The sequence below is a fragment of the Ascidiella aspersa genome, chromosome 2, assembly GCF_963924565.1.
Source record: "Ascidiella aspersa chromosome 2, kaAscAspe10.2, whole genome shotgun sequence".
NCBI lineage: Eukaryota > Metazoa > Chordata > Ascidiacea > Phlebobranchia > Ascidiidae > Ascidiella > Ascidiella aspersa.
The window spans coordinates 38,746,768-38,759,995 of NC_139448.1; the positions used below are offsets into that span (position 1 = coordinate 38,746,768).

Genomic DNA, 13,228 nt, shown 5'->3' on the forward strand with positions numbered 1-13,228 from the left:
GCCTAATTTCACAAGCATTAAACCTTTTTTTAAATTTCCCAACTAAAATAATATTGGTATACGATACATTTTTGCTTACAAGACCAATTAGGTTAATATTATCTGTAAAATAACAGTTAAAAGGTTTGTAGAATCTGTCCACATGTTAACAATAAGCTAAAGTATCACAGATCAACCTTACATTTGGTAAGTAACCAATATTTTACAGAATATTTTAGTTTACTAAACATATTATCACCTTAAAATTGTACAATCTTTTTTTTCACTAATATAATTACTTAGATTAATATTGGCATTTGACATTGTAGTTAACAAATGACCAACGGAAAATCAAACTGTTAGATTTAAAAATTTCATAATGTTTTAAAATTTGAATTGAAAAATAATATTTATCTTCTAATGTTGCTAACTTTTTAAAAATAGTTGAACTAACACAACAATAACAAGTCATTACGATCGTAACCCAGATTTCAACTTTACTTTATGAATAGCGCAGACAAAACGATCAGCTGTTCGTTAACCCAAAGTCCAGCTAGCGGAATTCGACCAGCGCGAATGTTATTCGATATAATCCTTAACAAATGGCGGCGCAGCGCATAACTAGGCGGGCCTAACGACCAAATACCGAGCCTTCTTGTCCGCTAACACGCTTTAGAAGGTGTATCGCTTGGTCACAAAGGCTCAATTCTTCGAATAGCGCCGTAAACAATCGTCAAAGACGAAAAGTCGCGAAACACAAAAGGCCAAAACTTTGTAGTAACCAAGAGATCGAAAACGTCGCTGAACGTACACATCAAATGGCGTTTTACAGATTCAAAGACTCACATTTATTTCCTTATAAAATTATTTTAAACTTATTTATTTTGATTTATTTCTAGTTTTCTAAATAAAATGACACCACTGTGTCAAGTTTGGGGTGTTTAAATTTTAAATGAGGGTATTTTAACGGTTCCCGGTTCGGTAAGTTTCGACTGAAGTATTTGAAACCTGACGTTTTTTTGCCTAGCAAAGGGGTCAAACGTTGAATTCGCTGTAGCGAAACGGCTGGAAGGAGCGGGTGAAAACGTGAATGACGAAATCATGTGATGAATATTTCGCAATACTTGCTCATATCAACAACACACGCCTAGTCGCTTACGCATCTTATACATGACAGACTCGGACAACTAGTGATTCTAGTTGTCTAGTTTGACGAATTTAAGCAATTTGCTGTTACTTTGTGAATTGCTTTTCAATTCCAAACTGATTTCCAACAAATAAGTGTGATTTTGGTTTAATTTATTGTTTTTGCGAACAAAAATCTAGTTGTTCAAGTTTAACACGGTACAAAAAATGTTTGTTAGACAAACTTCTACAACACTTTTAAACAAAAATATTTTTGTTATGTTTGCTATTTGTCTTCTTTGGCGCGTTGACGTTTATAGACTACGAACTTCCTACTTATATGTGTTGTCAATGACGGGTGCTGGGCATTTCACACGTAATTTGTGAGCGAAATGTTTCGCACGTTCGAATTTCGCAGCTACACAACAAGCATTAAATTAGCTATTTTGATAATGTCGCATGTTCACACCCTCTACATTTATTTTAACGTTTTCGTCGTATTTTACTAGATACTGTATAATTGCTTTTAGCATCCAAAGTCGTTTACGTCATTTATTCACAGTGCAGTTCATAACATAACACACAAATTTAGAACCTATATTACGTAGCATCATTATTGTACACAATAAAATTAAGAAATTTAGAATAAAATCAGTCCAAGGGACTTAAAAAAATAAATACCCAATGTTTTTTTTTATAAACATAATCACATTTTCATAGCGAACTCAATGTTTGGTAACATAAACAAAAACAAATGACAATAATTAAAATTTTTCCCAATTAGAAAAACAAATTTTGCCAATTTGCAAATTAGGAAAAAAAATCAACACTGTAAACACTTTTCAGCCATCTCTCTCTATCTCTGTGGCTTTTTTGACCCTAGGTCTGTTTTCATGGAAGATATTTTTGTGCTTTTAATCAGTTTCCTTGCGGTGGTTGTTGGGCATTTTGAACAAACTGGATGTTGTACGAACCAGTGTCAGGATTCTGCTGCATTTGGAAGTTGTTTGTCGATAAACCGAATGGGCGTAACACCAAGTTGCCCAAATCTTTTAATTTTCCTAAAAAATATCAACAATTGTTTTAATAGTTAAAGCACGCTGAATAAATTTTTGATTGATTTTTGGGAAATTACTTAAATGGCTAAAATGTTCTGATCTAAAACTATTTAAAGTTGCACTTGTTACAAATAAACTGCTCTGCTCTAAAGTTTAACAATTTACGGTGAACTAATGTAAAGAAAGTTTTTTATTATGTTAATTTTTTAAATCATTTAAAACATTTCTTAACAGAACATAATTTTTTCTCATGCTAAACCATTTACGTTAGACTAACTAAGCATGACAAAAAGGAAGTATATAATTTTAACATTCAAACAACTGCTTACCCATCATTTCTTCTTTCATTTTTTCATTTCTTTCGTTAATTTGTCCTGGTAATCTCTAAATAACAAATAAAATTTAAGTTATAAAGGTCTGGCAATAAATGCCTTCAGTCCACTGGTCTCATGATGGACTTTCTTTAATAAAAAGTACTGTATGGACAAATAAAAAAAAAAATATTAACGTTTCAGAAACAAACAGGAGAGACTTTCTAAAATAACACTGACTGTAATGACAAAGAAAAGATATATTGACGTTAAAACATGTTGATCTTAAAAAAGTAAAAAAATATATATTAACATTCCCATGAGTCTGACTTCGCAGCCTTAGGTCAATATTCATGCAGCCCTGCACAGCAGAGTCCACACTAACTTTTAAAAAGTATATATGTAAAATGCCTGCTTACCATGCACGCTTGTATGGCTTCTTTGTTGGAGCGATCTTTCTCCACGATTAGTTTGTAATCTTCCAATGCTTCATCTAACTTGTCTGTTTCTTCGTAAAGATGAGCTCGACGAATTAAAGCTTTCATGTACACAGGATTCAGGGTCAGAGCTAAATAGATTAAAAGTATTATACTGAATTTTATTTTCGGCTAAATATATTGTTTTCTATGAGACACATTATTATTTTTGAAGGAAAAAAATATCAGGTATATTAGTAGCAATAAAAATATAATTTATTAGCTGCAAGTCCATTTAACAGAAAAATAAATCATGATATAATTAAAAAACAAAAATTAGAATACAAGAATGAGCCTAAATTAATGTGATAGTGTTGCAGATAAAACGTCAATAAAGAGCTAAATTGTAATTTTTTATTTGCTTATTGTTTACTTTATAAATATTCATTCTTTTCATTTAGCCAAACACAAACCTTCAGTGCAGTCTGATATTGCTTTCTCTTTTTCTTCCTATAAAATACCAAAAAAATGTAAAATTTTATTTTCAACATTTTAAAATTATCTAAATTATAAAAATAAGAGCTATTTACTACTATTTATTATCAATCAGTTTTAAAAATTTGATTAAAATTGCAAAATTGTTTCGTACCATGTTGATATAACAAGCCCCTCTGTTTGCGAACATCGTTGCTCGATCGTTCTCGAAACATTTTGGACAACGCTGAAGAGCTTTTGTGTACAAATCTCTCGCTTCTTGAAAATCTAAAGAAAGCAAATAGTATTAAGTGTCTAGCCTGGAATTATGATATTAGGCGAGAATTTTTTGGCGAAAAAAAATTGTTTGGTTTAATCTTACTTGAAATTAATAAAGCAGTTAAAGTAGTTTTTACATTTCCATTGTTATCTTGGCAACAATAAAAGTTTTACACACATTAAGCTAACCTACCTGACAAGTAAGAATAACTTCTCAATTAATGGTGATTTTTTTGTACAAAACACCAGAATAATATGAATATATTTTTTAAATCAAAAGCATTCATGCTCCAAATATAAATTTGTTTAAATGTCAAGCGTGATACATTTTCCTTCATACTCACTTTGTTGTTTAAATTCTTGATTTCCATCATTTTTAAGTGTGATTGATTTCGTTTTAAATTCCTGAAAATATATTTAAACGGTTTTAAAGTCAACTAAAATTTTAAACATGTACATAATGATTTATACGTGTTTCTTGGGAGTGTGATGCTTGACTTTTTGATTGGATACCAATACCCAGTATATATTTTAACAAAAACAAAAAAACGGAAAAATTATGTGTTAAAAGTGTTAAAACAGTTCATACACATACAAAAGTTATTTTAAGGTGTTTTCAAAGACCATAGGGTCTCCTTAACTTTTTTAATATATCTTAAATCTTTTCTAGTTTTAAGTATATCCTATTTTTGTAACAACAACAGAGAATTAGCACTTTGTAATTAAAATGATTTTTTGCCGTCTCTTAACATTTCTGACCAGCCAGTCAAACAATAAGAAACCTAGTTACAAGTTTGTCAAAATATCTAAAACAATTTTTCAACTTTTGCAAAAAATATAAGAATTGTTATTACCATAGTGTTCATATCTGCAATAGAATAGTTTACAGACAGGCTGTTTATACCTGTTTTTCTTGTTCCGTTAAATGAAGTTCAACTTCCTCGTCCAAACAAGTTTTCTCAATTTCTTTCTTTTGTTCCTCTACATTTGTTTTTTCTCCAACCCCAAGTTTTCCATCTTCAACTGTTTCGTGATATTGTTCTTTAGTTTCATCATGGAAAACATCATTTTTATTGTCTTCCTCAGGAAAATGCTCAATTTCATTGTTTTCATTTTCAATTTCTTCCATTTTGTTTTCATCTTCGTTTTGAGTTTCAGTTTGAGTTTCTTCTTTGATATCTTTTGTACTAAAGTTTTTTAAATCTTTTTCCACTTGCTTCGCACCTACATCCACACATTCGTAAAACGTTTCATTATCGCTGTCATTTTCATTCATTTCTGCCATTAATCTCTTAGTTTTGACAAAAACTTATAACTTAACCCTAATAAAAGTGTAAAAAATGAAAGTTAGACAAAGACAGATCAATTTGCAAAGGAAAGAACTGAGGTTGTAAGTTTAACCTGAACGATCAGGAACAAAGATATATGTTGATTGGCGCAAGCCAAGATGAAGATTTATTTCAAACTTCATAAACTTGATAAATACTACCATGCTATTTTTTAAGGCCACCTAATTGATTTTGGTGCCGCTTCGATAAAGCTGCGAGTCGATTACAGAAAAAGATAAGAATCTTGGAACATTCATAAGAAGGGTAACACCATAAACATCAAAACAGACGTGATGCTCTCGGCATGCTACAAACACCTGCTGAAGGTCTAAAAGTTATCGCTAATTGTTTTCTTATCGTTTTGTTGCTCGCATTTTTTCCTTTGTGTGTTTCCCATTTATTGTACGAGCGTAAGGTGTTATTCACCCTGACAAAGGCGATTGTATAGGTTGCCGAAACGTTGGTAAAGAATTACAATTACTACCAGAAAAGCTGTTTTTATTTAATATTACCCGACCATTTAAAAACGGACTCATAATCTAACTGTGACATGTTATGCTACACAACATTGTTTAATTTTATCGCCAATCGCTCAACCAAAAGATGCTATTAACAGAAAGCGAAATTTACAAAATAGAAAATAAATAAAGTTTTAAATTCTTGCAAAAGTTATTTCGTATTTAACAAAGCATACAAAGTAATAGTTTGCCACAATAACGGCAAAATCAAGTAGCGAAAGAGGCGTAAGTCACGTGATTAAAATGTTTAAAGTTATATTATAGTATATTAAAACAGTTTAAATATACTATAGTTATATCATTGAATAAAAAAATGGGAAAATCTTTAGAGAGTTCTTTTTGCAAAGCAGTTCCTTGAGGAAATAAGAGCTTTTATCACAAATTATTGCGCAGAAGTTGCGCATGGTTCATGCATATGCGTTAAAATCAACCTAAAGGTCTTAATTATCCCGATCCTTGCCATAACTCTTAATAGCTCTGAATAAACTCTAAACCAGGGATGTCCAACCTTTTAGCAGAATGGGCCGCATTGCCAAATTTCGATGGGCCGCAAAACCTCTCAAATTAAAGGGGTGACGTCATAAGTTACGTCATATCGTGACGTCATAAAATAACTTATCTTATAAACACCCGCTCTTCCAGAGTGAACTCATGCGCAAATATGCAAGTAATCTCGACCTCTTATTATTTTTATTATGTGCAAAGGGCGTTAATTTGTGTTTTTACATGTTTGGGCTGATAAATTTCCTTAAAACGGTCCGGAAAAATACACATCTACAAAAACACGCATCTTGCTTAGCAATAGTGTGTGCACAAAGTGCTCAATGGATGTTGAAATGCGTCATTTGACTCGATTATAGTCTCAGAAAAAAACATTAGATTAGGCCTACATCAAACAATGCGAGTTTTACACGTTTTGATGATAGTCGAAACAATTGTTTTTAATAAAGTCTACTGAAAGTGACAATAAGTGGTGGGCCGCATGTAAACAACAGGCGGGCCGCAGGTTGGACATCCCTGCTCTAAACAGTTGCTTAGGCTGTACAAAATCGTTTCAAAATATACAAAAATAATCAATTATTCGCAATTTTCCTCAATTTTTTTTTTCTTAGTTACTTTCCAATTGCTCGTTTATTCTGTTTAGAAAGTATTTAAAAGTTTTATGTCTAAATTTAACCTTAACACTCCTTCACTACCGCTAAGTTGTTGTTATTGACCACTGCATTATGTTTTTAATGTGTAATAATCGTCACGCATGGCTGCAACGTGTGGGAAAACGTGACGCAAGAATGATTTTAATGTGTCAACTTTGAAACTTTAAGGCCACAATCGTAATTGTATCAAAGTACCATCTGAATACCATAAAAAACTAATTGCCAGCATATGTTGGCTAGTCATCCACTTCTGAACGTTCATCTTGTTCATTTAAAAAGTTCATAAATGTTACTGATAAAAATATTCATGATTTTAAGTTGTAAGGAAGGGCACTGGTTAGAATCCTACCACATTTTTGTCTGGAGGGTTTATATTGCAAACAGTATTTGGGTTAGGGTGTGAGTTTAGGTTTGGGTCAAGTACAAGTGCGAATAAAGTTCCAAAGGTTTAGCAAAGTTGAGAAGTTTCTAAAGGCTTTTCAGGATAACATTAGTCACTATGTTAAAAATAAAGAAAGAGATATTCGGAACATTCAAAATGCTACCTACTTATGTATGGGCGTTGTTATTCTTACTACAATCTCCAGTTATTATGCCTTAAAATAAGACAGTAATTGGGTTTTATCAGGTGCTAAAAATGCCGACTATTATTGCTTTGGACTGTTCGTTTTCTATGAGCCAGCCATGCGAGAGAAATCCAAACACTACCGAAGCTGTTTCCAAGCTACGCTTGGCTGAAACTTGTTGCGCTAAGATCGTCGAAAATATATTGAAGCTCAGAAAACTGGAGCACATCAGCATTTTGTCATTCTCATCTAAAGTTGATGTCGTCTGTGAATTCACAAGAGATTTAAACGCTTTGAAATCAAGTATTGGGAAGGTATTATTTTAAATAAGATTTATACTAATAATGGTCTTTATTAATAAAATACATTATTTTACAAAAAATATTATTATTACCGGTAATAAAACTGACTAAATACATACACATACATGGACAATGACTATGTTTTAGCAATTTGAAAGCCCACTGGGTTGAATTTTATCTGAAAATGCTAAAAATATTGTCAGTTTTATACCAGTAGCAAATATAATATAATATATAATGGTATTAAAGCGGTTGGTGCTTTATTGCGTAGCTGCGACATGGTTAAGTTAAGGAAAAGAGGTAGCAAAAGCACAAACACGCGTTTATAAATGTACAATTGCGAAATAGGAAAAAAGGCGATCTGCACGCTTCGATGAACATGGATGCACCTCGGTAGGTTCGCTACAGTATCATAATCACCATTATTTTTACTTTTACCCTACAAAAAAGATGAAAATAATAATACAATTAAAACATGTGTAAAACACTTCTCTTCCATATATCAGCCTATTTGTGACTTTTAAGTTTTAAAAACAATTAAGGAAATAATAAATGTTATTAAACAGAATGATTTTTTTATTTTCACTTAATGATAACAATATTTTTTGTAAATCTACCTAGGTTACTTTGGGCGACAAATCCAGCGTAGTTGAATTATTCAAGTTCATCAACAAGACTTTCCAAAAGGAGTGGGGATGTATGCAGCCGTGCACAATATATGTTCTCACTGATGGAAGACTCAGTTTAAACGATGATATTTTAAACGAGGTATTTTAGGTTCATTTTTTTCTTTGTCGTTTAATGATTGTAAGAAATGCTCTGAATTTTACAATTTTCACCAATCATCTCTTTACCAATCAACTGTACTCCTACATTCATTTCAATATAAGTATATATTTATATGTTTATTGATAAACTATTTTATCGGATTGTTTAAATAAAATATTCAAGTACTGGAACATCTATCACAACCTCTTGTATCTTAATCTTATCCTTTCATATATAATTTATTTATTATTTTGGGTAAATTTGTTTTGAAGTTTGTTAACAATCGATTTGAATTAAGGTAAATGACTTACATTATATAGAACAAATGGTATTATGGACAATTAAATTAAACCAAGGTCAAAAAAATGTAACTGTTGAGTGCTAATTATATTCCCACCAGTTATATTAGACCGGTGCTTTTCAACCTTTTTTGGCGGCGACTCAAATATTAGGAGTATGACGACTAAGCTTTGGCGACCCAATTGTTTTTCCTTGTAAGCGAACAAAAAATAGGCATTAGCAAAAATAATATCGAATTTTATTATTTAATTATAAGACATTTTTTGTATTGCTTCCTTAGTTTTCTTAATTAAGATAAAAAAATCTATCTCAATTAGTATAAACATCAAACTGTGACCCAATTTGGGGTCGCGACCCATAGGTTGAGAAGCACTGTATTAGACCAACCTAAACTGTTTTCATTAAAATTATTGTAAAAATAACTAAGCATATTTTTAAATTAGATGGAGACCAGCCTTTCAAGCACTTTGTTTGATTTTGACAGTTGCATTGAATTTCTGTGCGTTGCAACTTCACAAACATTGTCTGCCACTGGTTGTTCAGAAGCTTTGAAGCTCATTCTGGCCAGAAATGAAGGTAAACTTTCACTCTTTTTCACATTTTGCTCTGTATTTGCAATTGTGCATTATTTAATGAAATGGTGAATATTAACGCTGTTTCCATTGTGGACGACTGAAATTTGAACAGAAATTTCAGCAATTTTTTTACTGTTCTTTAAAACCAGCTTCTCTAAGTTTTAAAATTAAAAAAACACTGTGTCTACACAATTAGATATAATTTGGTTAATTGGCAAATATTATGTTTTTATTTCAAACAAATTTAATTTAACAGTTGAACGATTGGTTTCAATTTTTGCAGACAAGGGCACAATTCACCACCTCATGAAGTCACAAAATGACCCAGAATATCGAGCTGTCGCAAGGTCAACTGCAAAAGAAATTATTTCTGAGCGTTTTCAACATTTTCTGGCAACTGTGCATTGTGGAGGCCTTAAAAGCAAGGTAGTGTATCCATATACAGGTTACTCGTAAGAACCATGATCTGCAAAACATTGTTTTTTAACAGAACTAGTTTTCATGTAGTAGTTTAGCTGTTAAATGTCAAATTGTAATGTTATCAATTTTTTGTCTCAAATCCATATTTTAAAAATTTGAAAAATACTTCTATTAAAACTGGAATTATGACAGAACAATTGGACTGTTTCTTATTCCTGCTTTAACCTGATAAAGTAAGATGTACTAACCTTGTCCTAAAACTGATCAAATCATATGGAGTAAGATTGATTTAATGTTTTTTAAACTTTAACCATTAGGTGTATCGAGTACATTCATATCTTTACTGCAACAAATATATATATTTCATTTAAGGTTTCTCTTTTCCCTCCACCATCAAAAAGCTCGTTGGAATGCGAAGAGTTTGAGGAAATTCTGGAGATTGTTGGCTTTTTAAATATTTCAGATGTTGGTAATCCCCCTGTGTTATCAAGGTACTAACAAGACTTTATGTTTCATCATAAAGTTAGATAAAATACTGTTTAGAATTAGAACCACCTTTTTAATCTATTGCTCTAATTTTGAATAGCTTTCACTGGATTCTATTTGTACTAGTACTTCATGGGGTCATTTGGTGAAAATCTGCACCTTCGAACAATGCAGCGTTTATCACTGTAACTAAATTTCTGGCCTGTTAAACGTTCACTATTTCACAGTATAGAAGTTACCTAACGTATTCTTGTTTTAATTTTTAACCCTGATGAGGTCAGTTGGTATTTGCTGCCGAAACATCGGCTTATTACTTCGTTTACACCAGGAGAGTGATTTCTTTCTATTGCTTTATTGTTAATTTATAGTATTTCTTATTTTAATTATACTTTTTAGTATTTAAGTTGGCTGACGCATTTCCTGTTTTAACCCTGACAAGGTCAGCTGGTATTTGCTTCCAAAACGTCATTAGAAGAGCTGTACTTATCTTTTAATGTTTGATATCTAGAAAAAAATGATAATTTTTTCAGGCACCTTATTCTTCCAATTGAAGAAGAATCGAAAAGCTCAACCATTTCGGAAACCGGCGAAAAATCCAAGCCGTGCTTCACCGTTCTGCTGCACGGGAGTCTAAAAACCGAAAACAAAGTTGCTCTGATCCGAGCGTCGCCGACATCTTTCGGGATGATTTCGTTTTGGACGGACAACAAAAACAAATCGAACCTAATCCTCTCAATATTCGCTTCTGGGTTTAACTGTATTCCGTGGGTCGGAGATTTACGATTCCTTGGCCCAGCTTCGCTTTTGAGTGCTCCCTCAAGTGGTAAAAAGGGTAGTCAAGATCTGCCGACGTTTCCGGTGCAGAATAAGAAGGGAGTGAAGCGTAGTTATGCTCAGCCAACCGTTGCGTGGACAAGACCGACGGGATTGCAAACCGACGTTCAGAAAATATTGAGAAGCGTCAAGAAACTTCCAGAAAAATCACAAGTGAGAATATTTAGCTTTTACTATCAAAAGATCTCCACGTATTTTTTAACTGGATTAGCTATCATATGTTTGTACTTCAAAAGTAGATTTTAAAGTAGATTCTGTATATATACATATATATATATGTAATCGTATAATTCAATGAATATAAAAGTAAGATTTTTATGATGGGTTATGTGTAATTTTAGAGTCTATAAAAAGAGCAAAAGTATGTATTGCTTGTAAAAACTTATAAGTGAAATTAAATAATTTTTGACATTTTTTTATTTCTCATTTAATAAAAATATATATATAGTTATTTTAAAACTACAAAATTTGTTTTAAAATAACAATGGGCTTCATGGCTTTGTTAGAAGTAACTTGAATTTAAACTTGTTTATAATTTAAAAAAAAATGGCTTGAGTTTTTTAAATGCCAACAGTGTTTGCAAAATGTAAAAAAAATATTCCGTATATAAAGTATTTAAACAAAATACACAACCTTGGAATAAAAATGTTGTGCATTTATTCAGAGTAAACTAAATAATTTTTCTGTTTAATATATTTTGGAAAAATATTTTTTAATCAAATTAAAATGCTGAATTCCATAAAGACATTACATAGCTGAACCTAGAAGTATAATAAACTAATTGATAAAAGTTTTCTTTTAAGGTTTCTAGAAAGTTTTTTCTTCAAAAAATAGATATATACTGTATATTGTGCATCATTGGTAAAAAACAACTTAAATTTAAGAATGATAAAAAAGGTTAAATCGTGATATATACTTTATGTTGGGCATCATAGATAAGACAACTTTAAATAATATATATACTTTTTAAAACAATGTTTGTTTTAAGTGGTAATTAGCATTTAGTAGTTTAATTTTGACTAAAGTGATTTTGCATGTTGATCTTCATTTTGAAAAAAATATTTTAGTAAAAGTTTTATTTCCAAGGTTTTCTACAAAGACCTGAACCGTTTGCGACGCGCAGCTCTTGCGTTTGGATTCCACGAACTTTTAGAGGGAATTTCCTCCCTACTGGAGAGGGAGTGTACACTACTACCGGGAACAGCCCATCCTGAAGCAACATTGCAACTCTCACACGCAGCAAGGGAACTTAAATCGACGATCCACCTCGGTTACGATCACACGCTGGAGCCTCTCAAGACTAACTTTGGCGGAATCGGCAGATAGCACACTCAAAACTGAGCCGCTCAAAAAAATATATATTAAAAAAAAAACTTGTACAAAAATAATACAAGTTTGCCTGCTTATAACCAGGGCTGCCGAGTCGGTTAAAAACAACAAAGTTCAACTCAGAAAAAAAGAAACTCTTCTTTTGAGTCCAAACTCCAGTCTTGACTGTACAGTTTCCTCTTACTTAAAACTTGACTGCATATATTTTGGGTTCTTTAAGTTTTTCAACGCAGACCCCTAAAAAATATGTTGTTGGGTTTTCTCACAACAGGTGCTGGTTTTCGTGGCACTAAACGGGCAAATAAATCGGGCAAAAATACATTTAAAAAATCTATCCATTTACATAACTCAGACGTTAACGCTAAACATGTTTTCTTCTAAAAAATCATTCTATAAAGTAAATGTTGCAAAACTAATATGCAGGAATTAACAGTTGACACATTTTCTTATATTTGACAAGCTTATGTATAACTGATATTTAGGTTCCCGTAAGTTGAAATTCTGCTGTGTTTGTATGATCATATCATTATCATATATTATTGAATTTCATGTAAAAACTTGGAAAGTGATATTTTTTATCATTTGTGGCAAAAAGCAAATTAGCTGCATGGATTTTTACAAGCAGATTTATATCGTTATTGTTTTGCTGATAGATGTTCCATTATTGTATCCTAAAGTAGTTAATGTGTGACCACATCTGGGTTATTTCTGACAACCAAGAGTTTATTCCTCAATTCAGTGAAATGCTGTCGGATGTAATTTAAAACTAAAGTTTGAAACTATTTGTTATTGTGTTGAACATGGCGTTTGTTATTTTTGTTTACCATTTGTATTCAAAACACGTCTTGTGATATATATTGTTAGGTTTTTGAAAACTTATAAATGTTCATCATTAAATGTCTTTGAATTTATATTATAAAAATGTGTAACAGCCCAATGTTCAATAGTTGTACTGCAATTTCTGCTTTACATTTTTGCTTTACATTTTTGCTTAACATTCCCTTTT

At 31.6% G+C, this 13,228-nt stretch overlaps 2 protein-coding genes across 2 annotated transcripts; one reads left to right on the top strand and one right to left on the bottom strand.

The window, feature by feature from the left end:
* Window positions 1–1,643: 1,643 nt before the first annotated feature.
* Window positions 1,644–4,956, bottom strand: LOC146165664 (tetratricopeptide repeat protein 1-like). Its single transcript, XM_083382053.1, has 7 exons — window positions 4,547–4,956; window positions 3,987–4,047; window positions 3,539–3,651; window positions 3,363–3,399; window positions 2,893–3,041; window positions 2,492–2,546; window positions 1,644–2,165 (listed from the first exon to the last, which is right to left on the bottom strand). The coding sequence occupies exons 1-7, from the start codon at window positions 4,925–4,927 to the stop codon at window positions 2,023–2,025; spliced, it is 939 nt and encodes a 312-aa protein (XP_083238179.1). The 5' UTR covers window positions 4,928–4,956; the 3' UTR covers window positions 1,644–2,022.
* A 2,294-nt stretch (window positions 4,957–7,250) lies between these two features.
* Window positions 7,251–13,228, top strand: LOC146165665 (integrator complex subunit 14-like). Its single transcript, XM_083383255.1, has 7 exons — window positions 7,251–7,522; window positions 8,132–8,278; window positions 9,022–9,154; window positions 9,437–9,579; window positions 9,946–10,064; window positions 10,590–11,046; window positions 11,980–13,228. The coding sequence occupies exons 1-7, from the start codon at window positions 7,280–7,282 to the stop codon at window positions 12,217–12,219; spliced, it is 1,482 nt and encodes a 493-aa protein (XP_083239381.1). The 5' UTR covers window positions 7,251–7,279; the 3' UTR covers window positions 12,220–13,228.

Coding starts and splice junctions, on each gene's coding strand:
- LOC146165664 (XM_083382053.1), bottom strand. CDS start 4,927: ATGGCAGAAATGAATGAAAATGACAGCGATAATGAAACGTTTTACGAA. Junction 3,400..3,538: donor GGGCTTGTTATATCAACATG/GTACGAAACAAT, acceptor GGTATTTTATAG/GAAGAAAAAGAGAAAGCAAT. Junction 3,042..3,362: donor AATATCAGACTGCACTGAAG/GTTTGTGTTTGG, acceptor TAATCTATTTAG/CTCTGACCCTGAATCCTGTG.
- LOC146165665 (XM_083383255.1), top strand. CDS start 7,280: ATGCCGACTATTATTGCTTTGGACTGTTCGTTTTCTATGAGCCAGCCA. Junction 7,523..8,131: donor TGAAATCAAGTATTGGGAAG/GTATTATTTTAA, acceptor AAATCTACCTAG/GTTACTTTGGGCGACAAATC. Junction 10,065..10,589: donor AATCCCCCTGTGTTATCAAG/GTACTAACAAGA, acceptor TAATTTTTTCAG/GCACCTTATTCTTCCAATTG.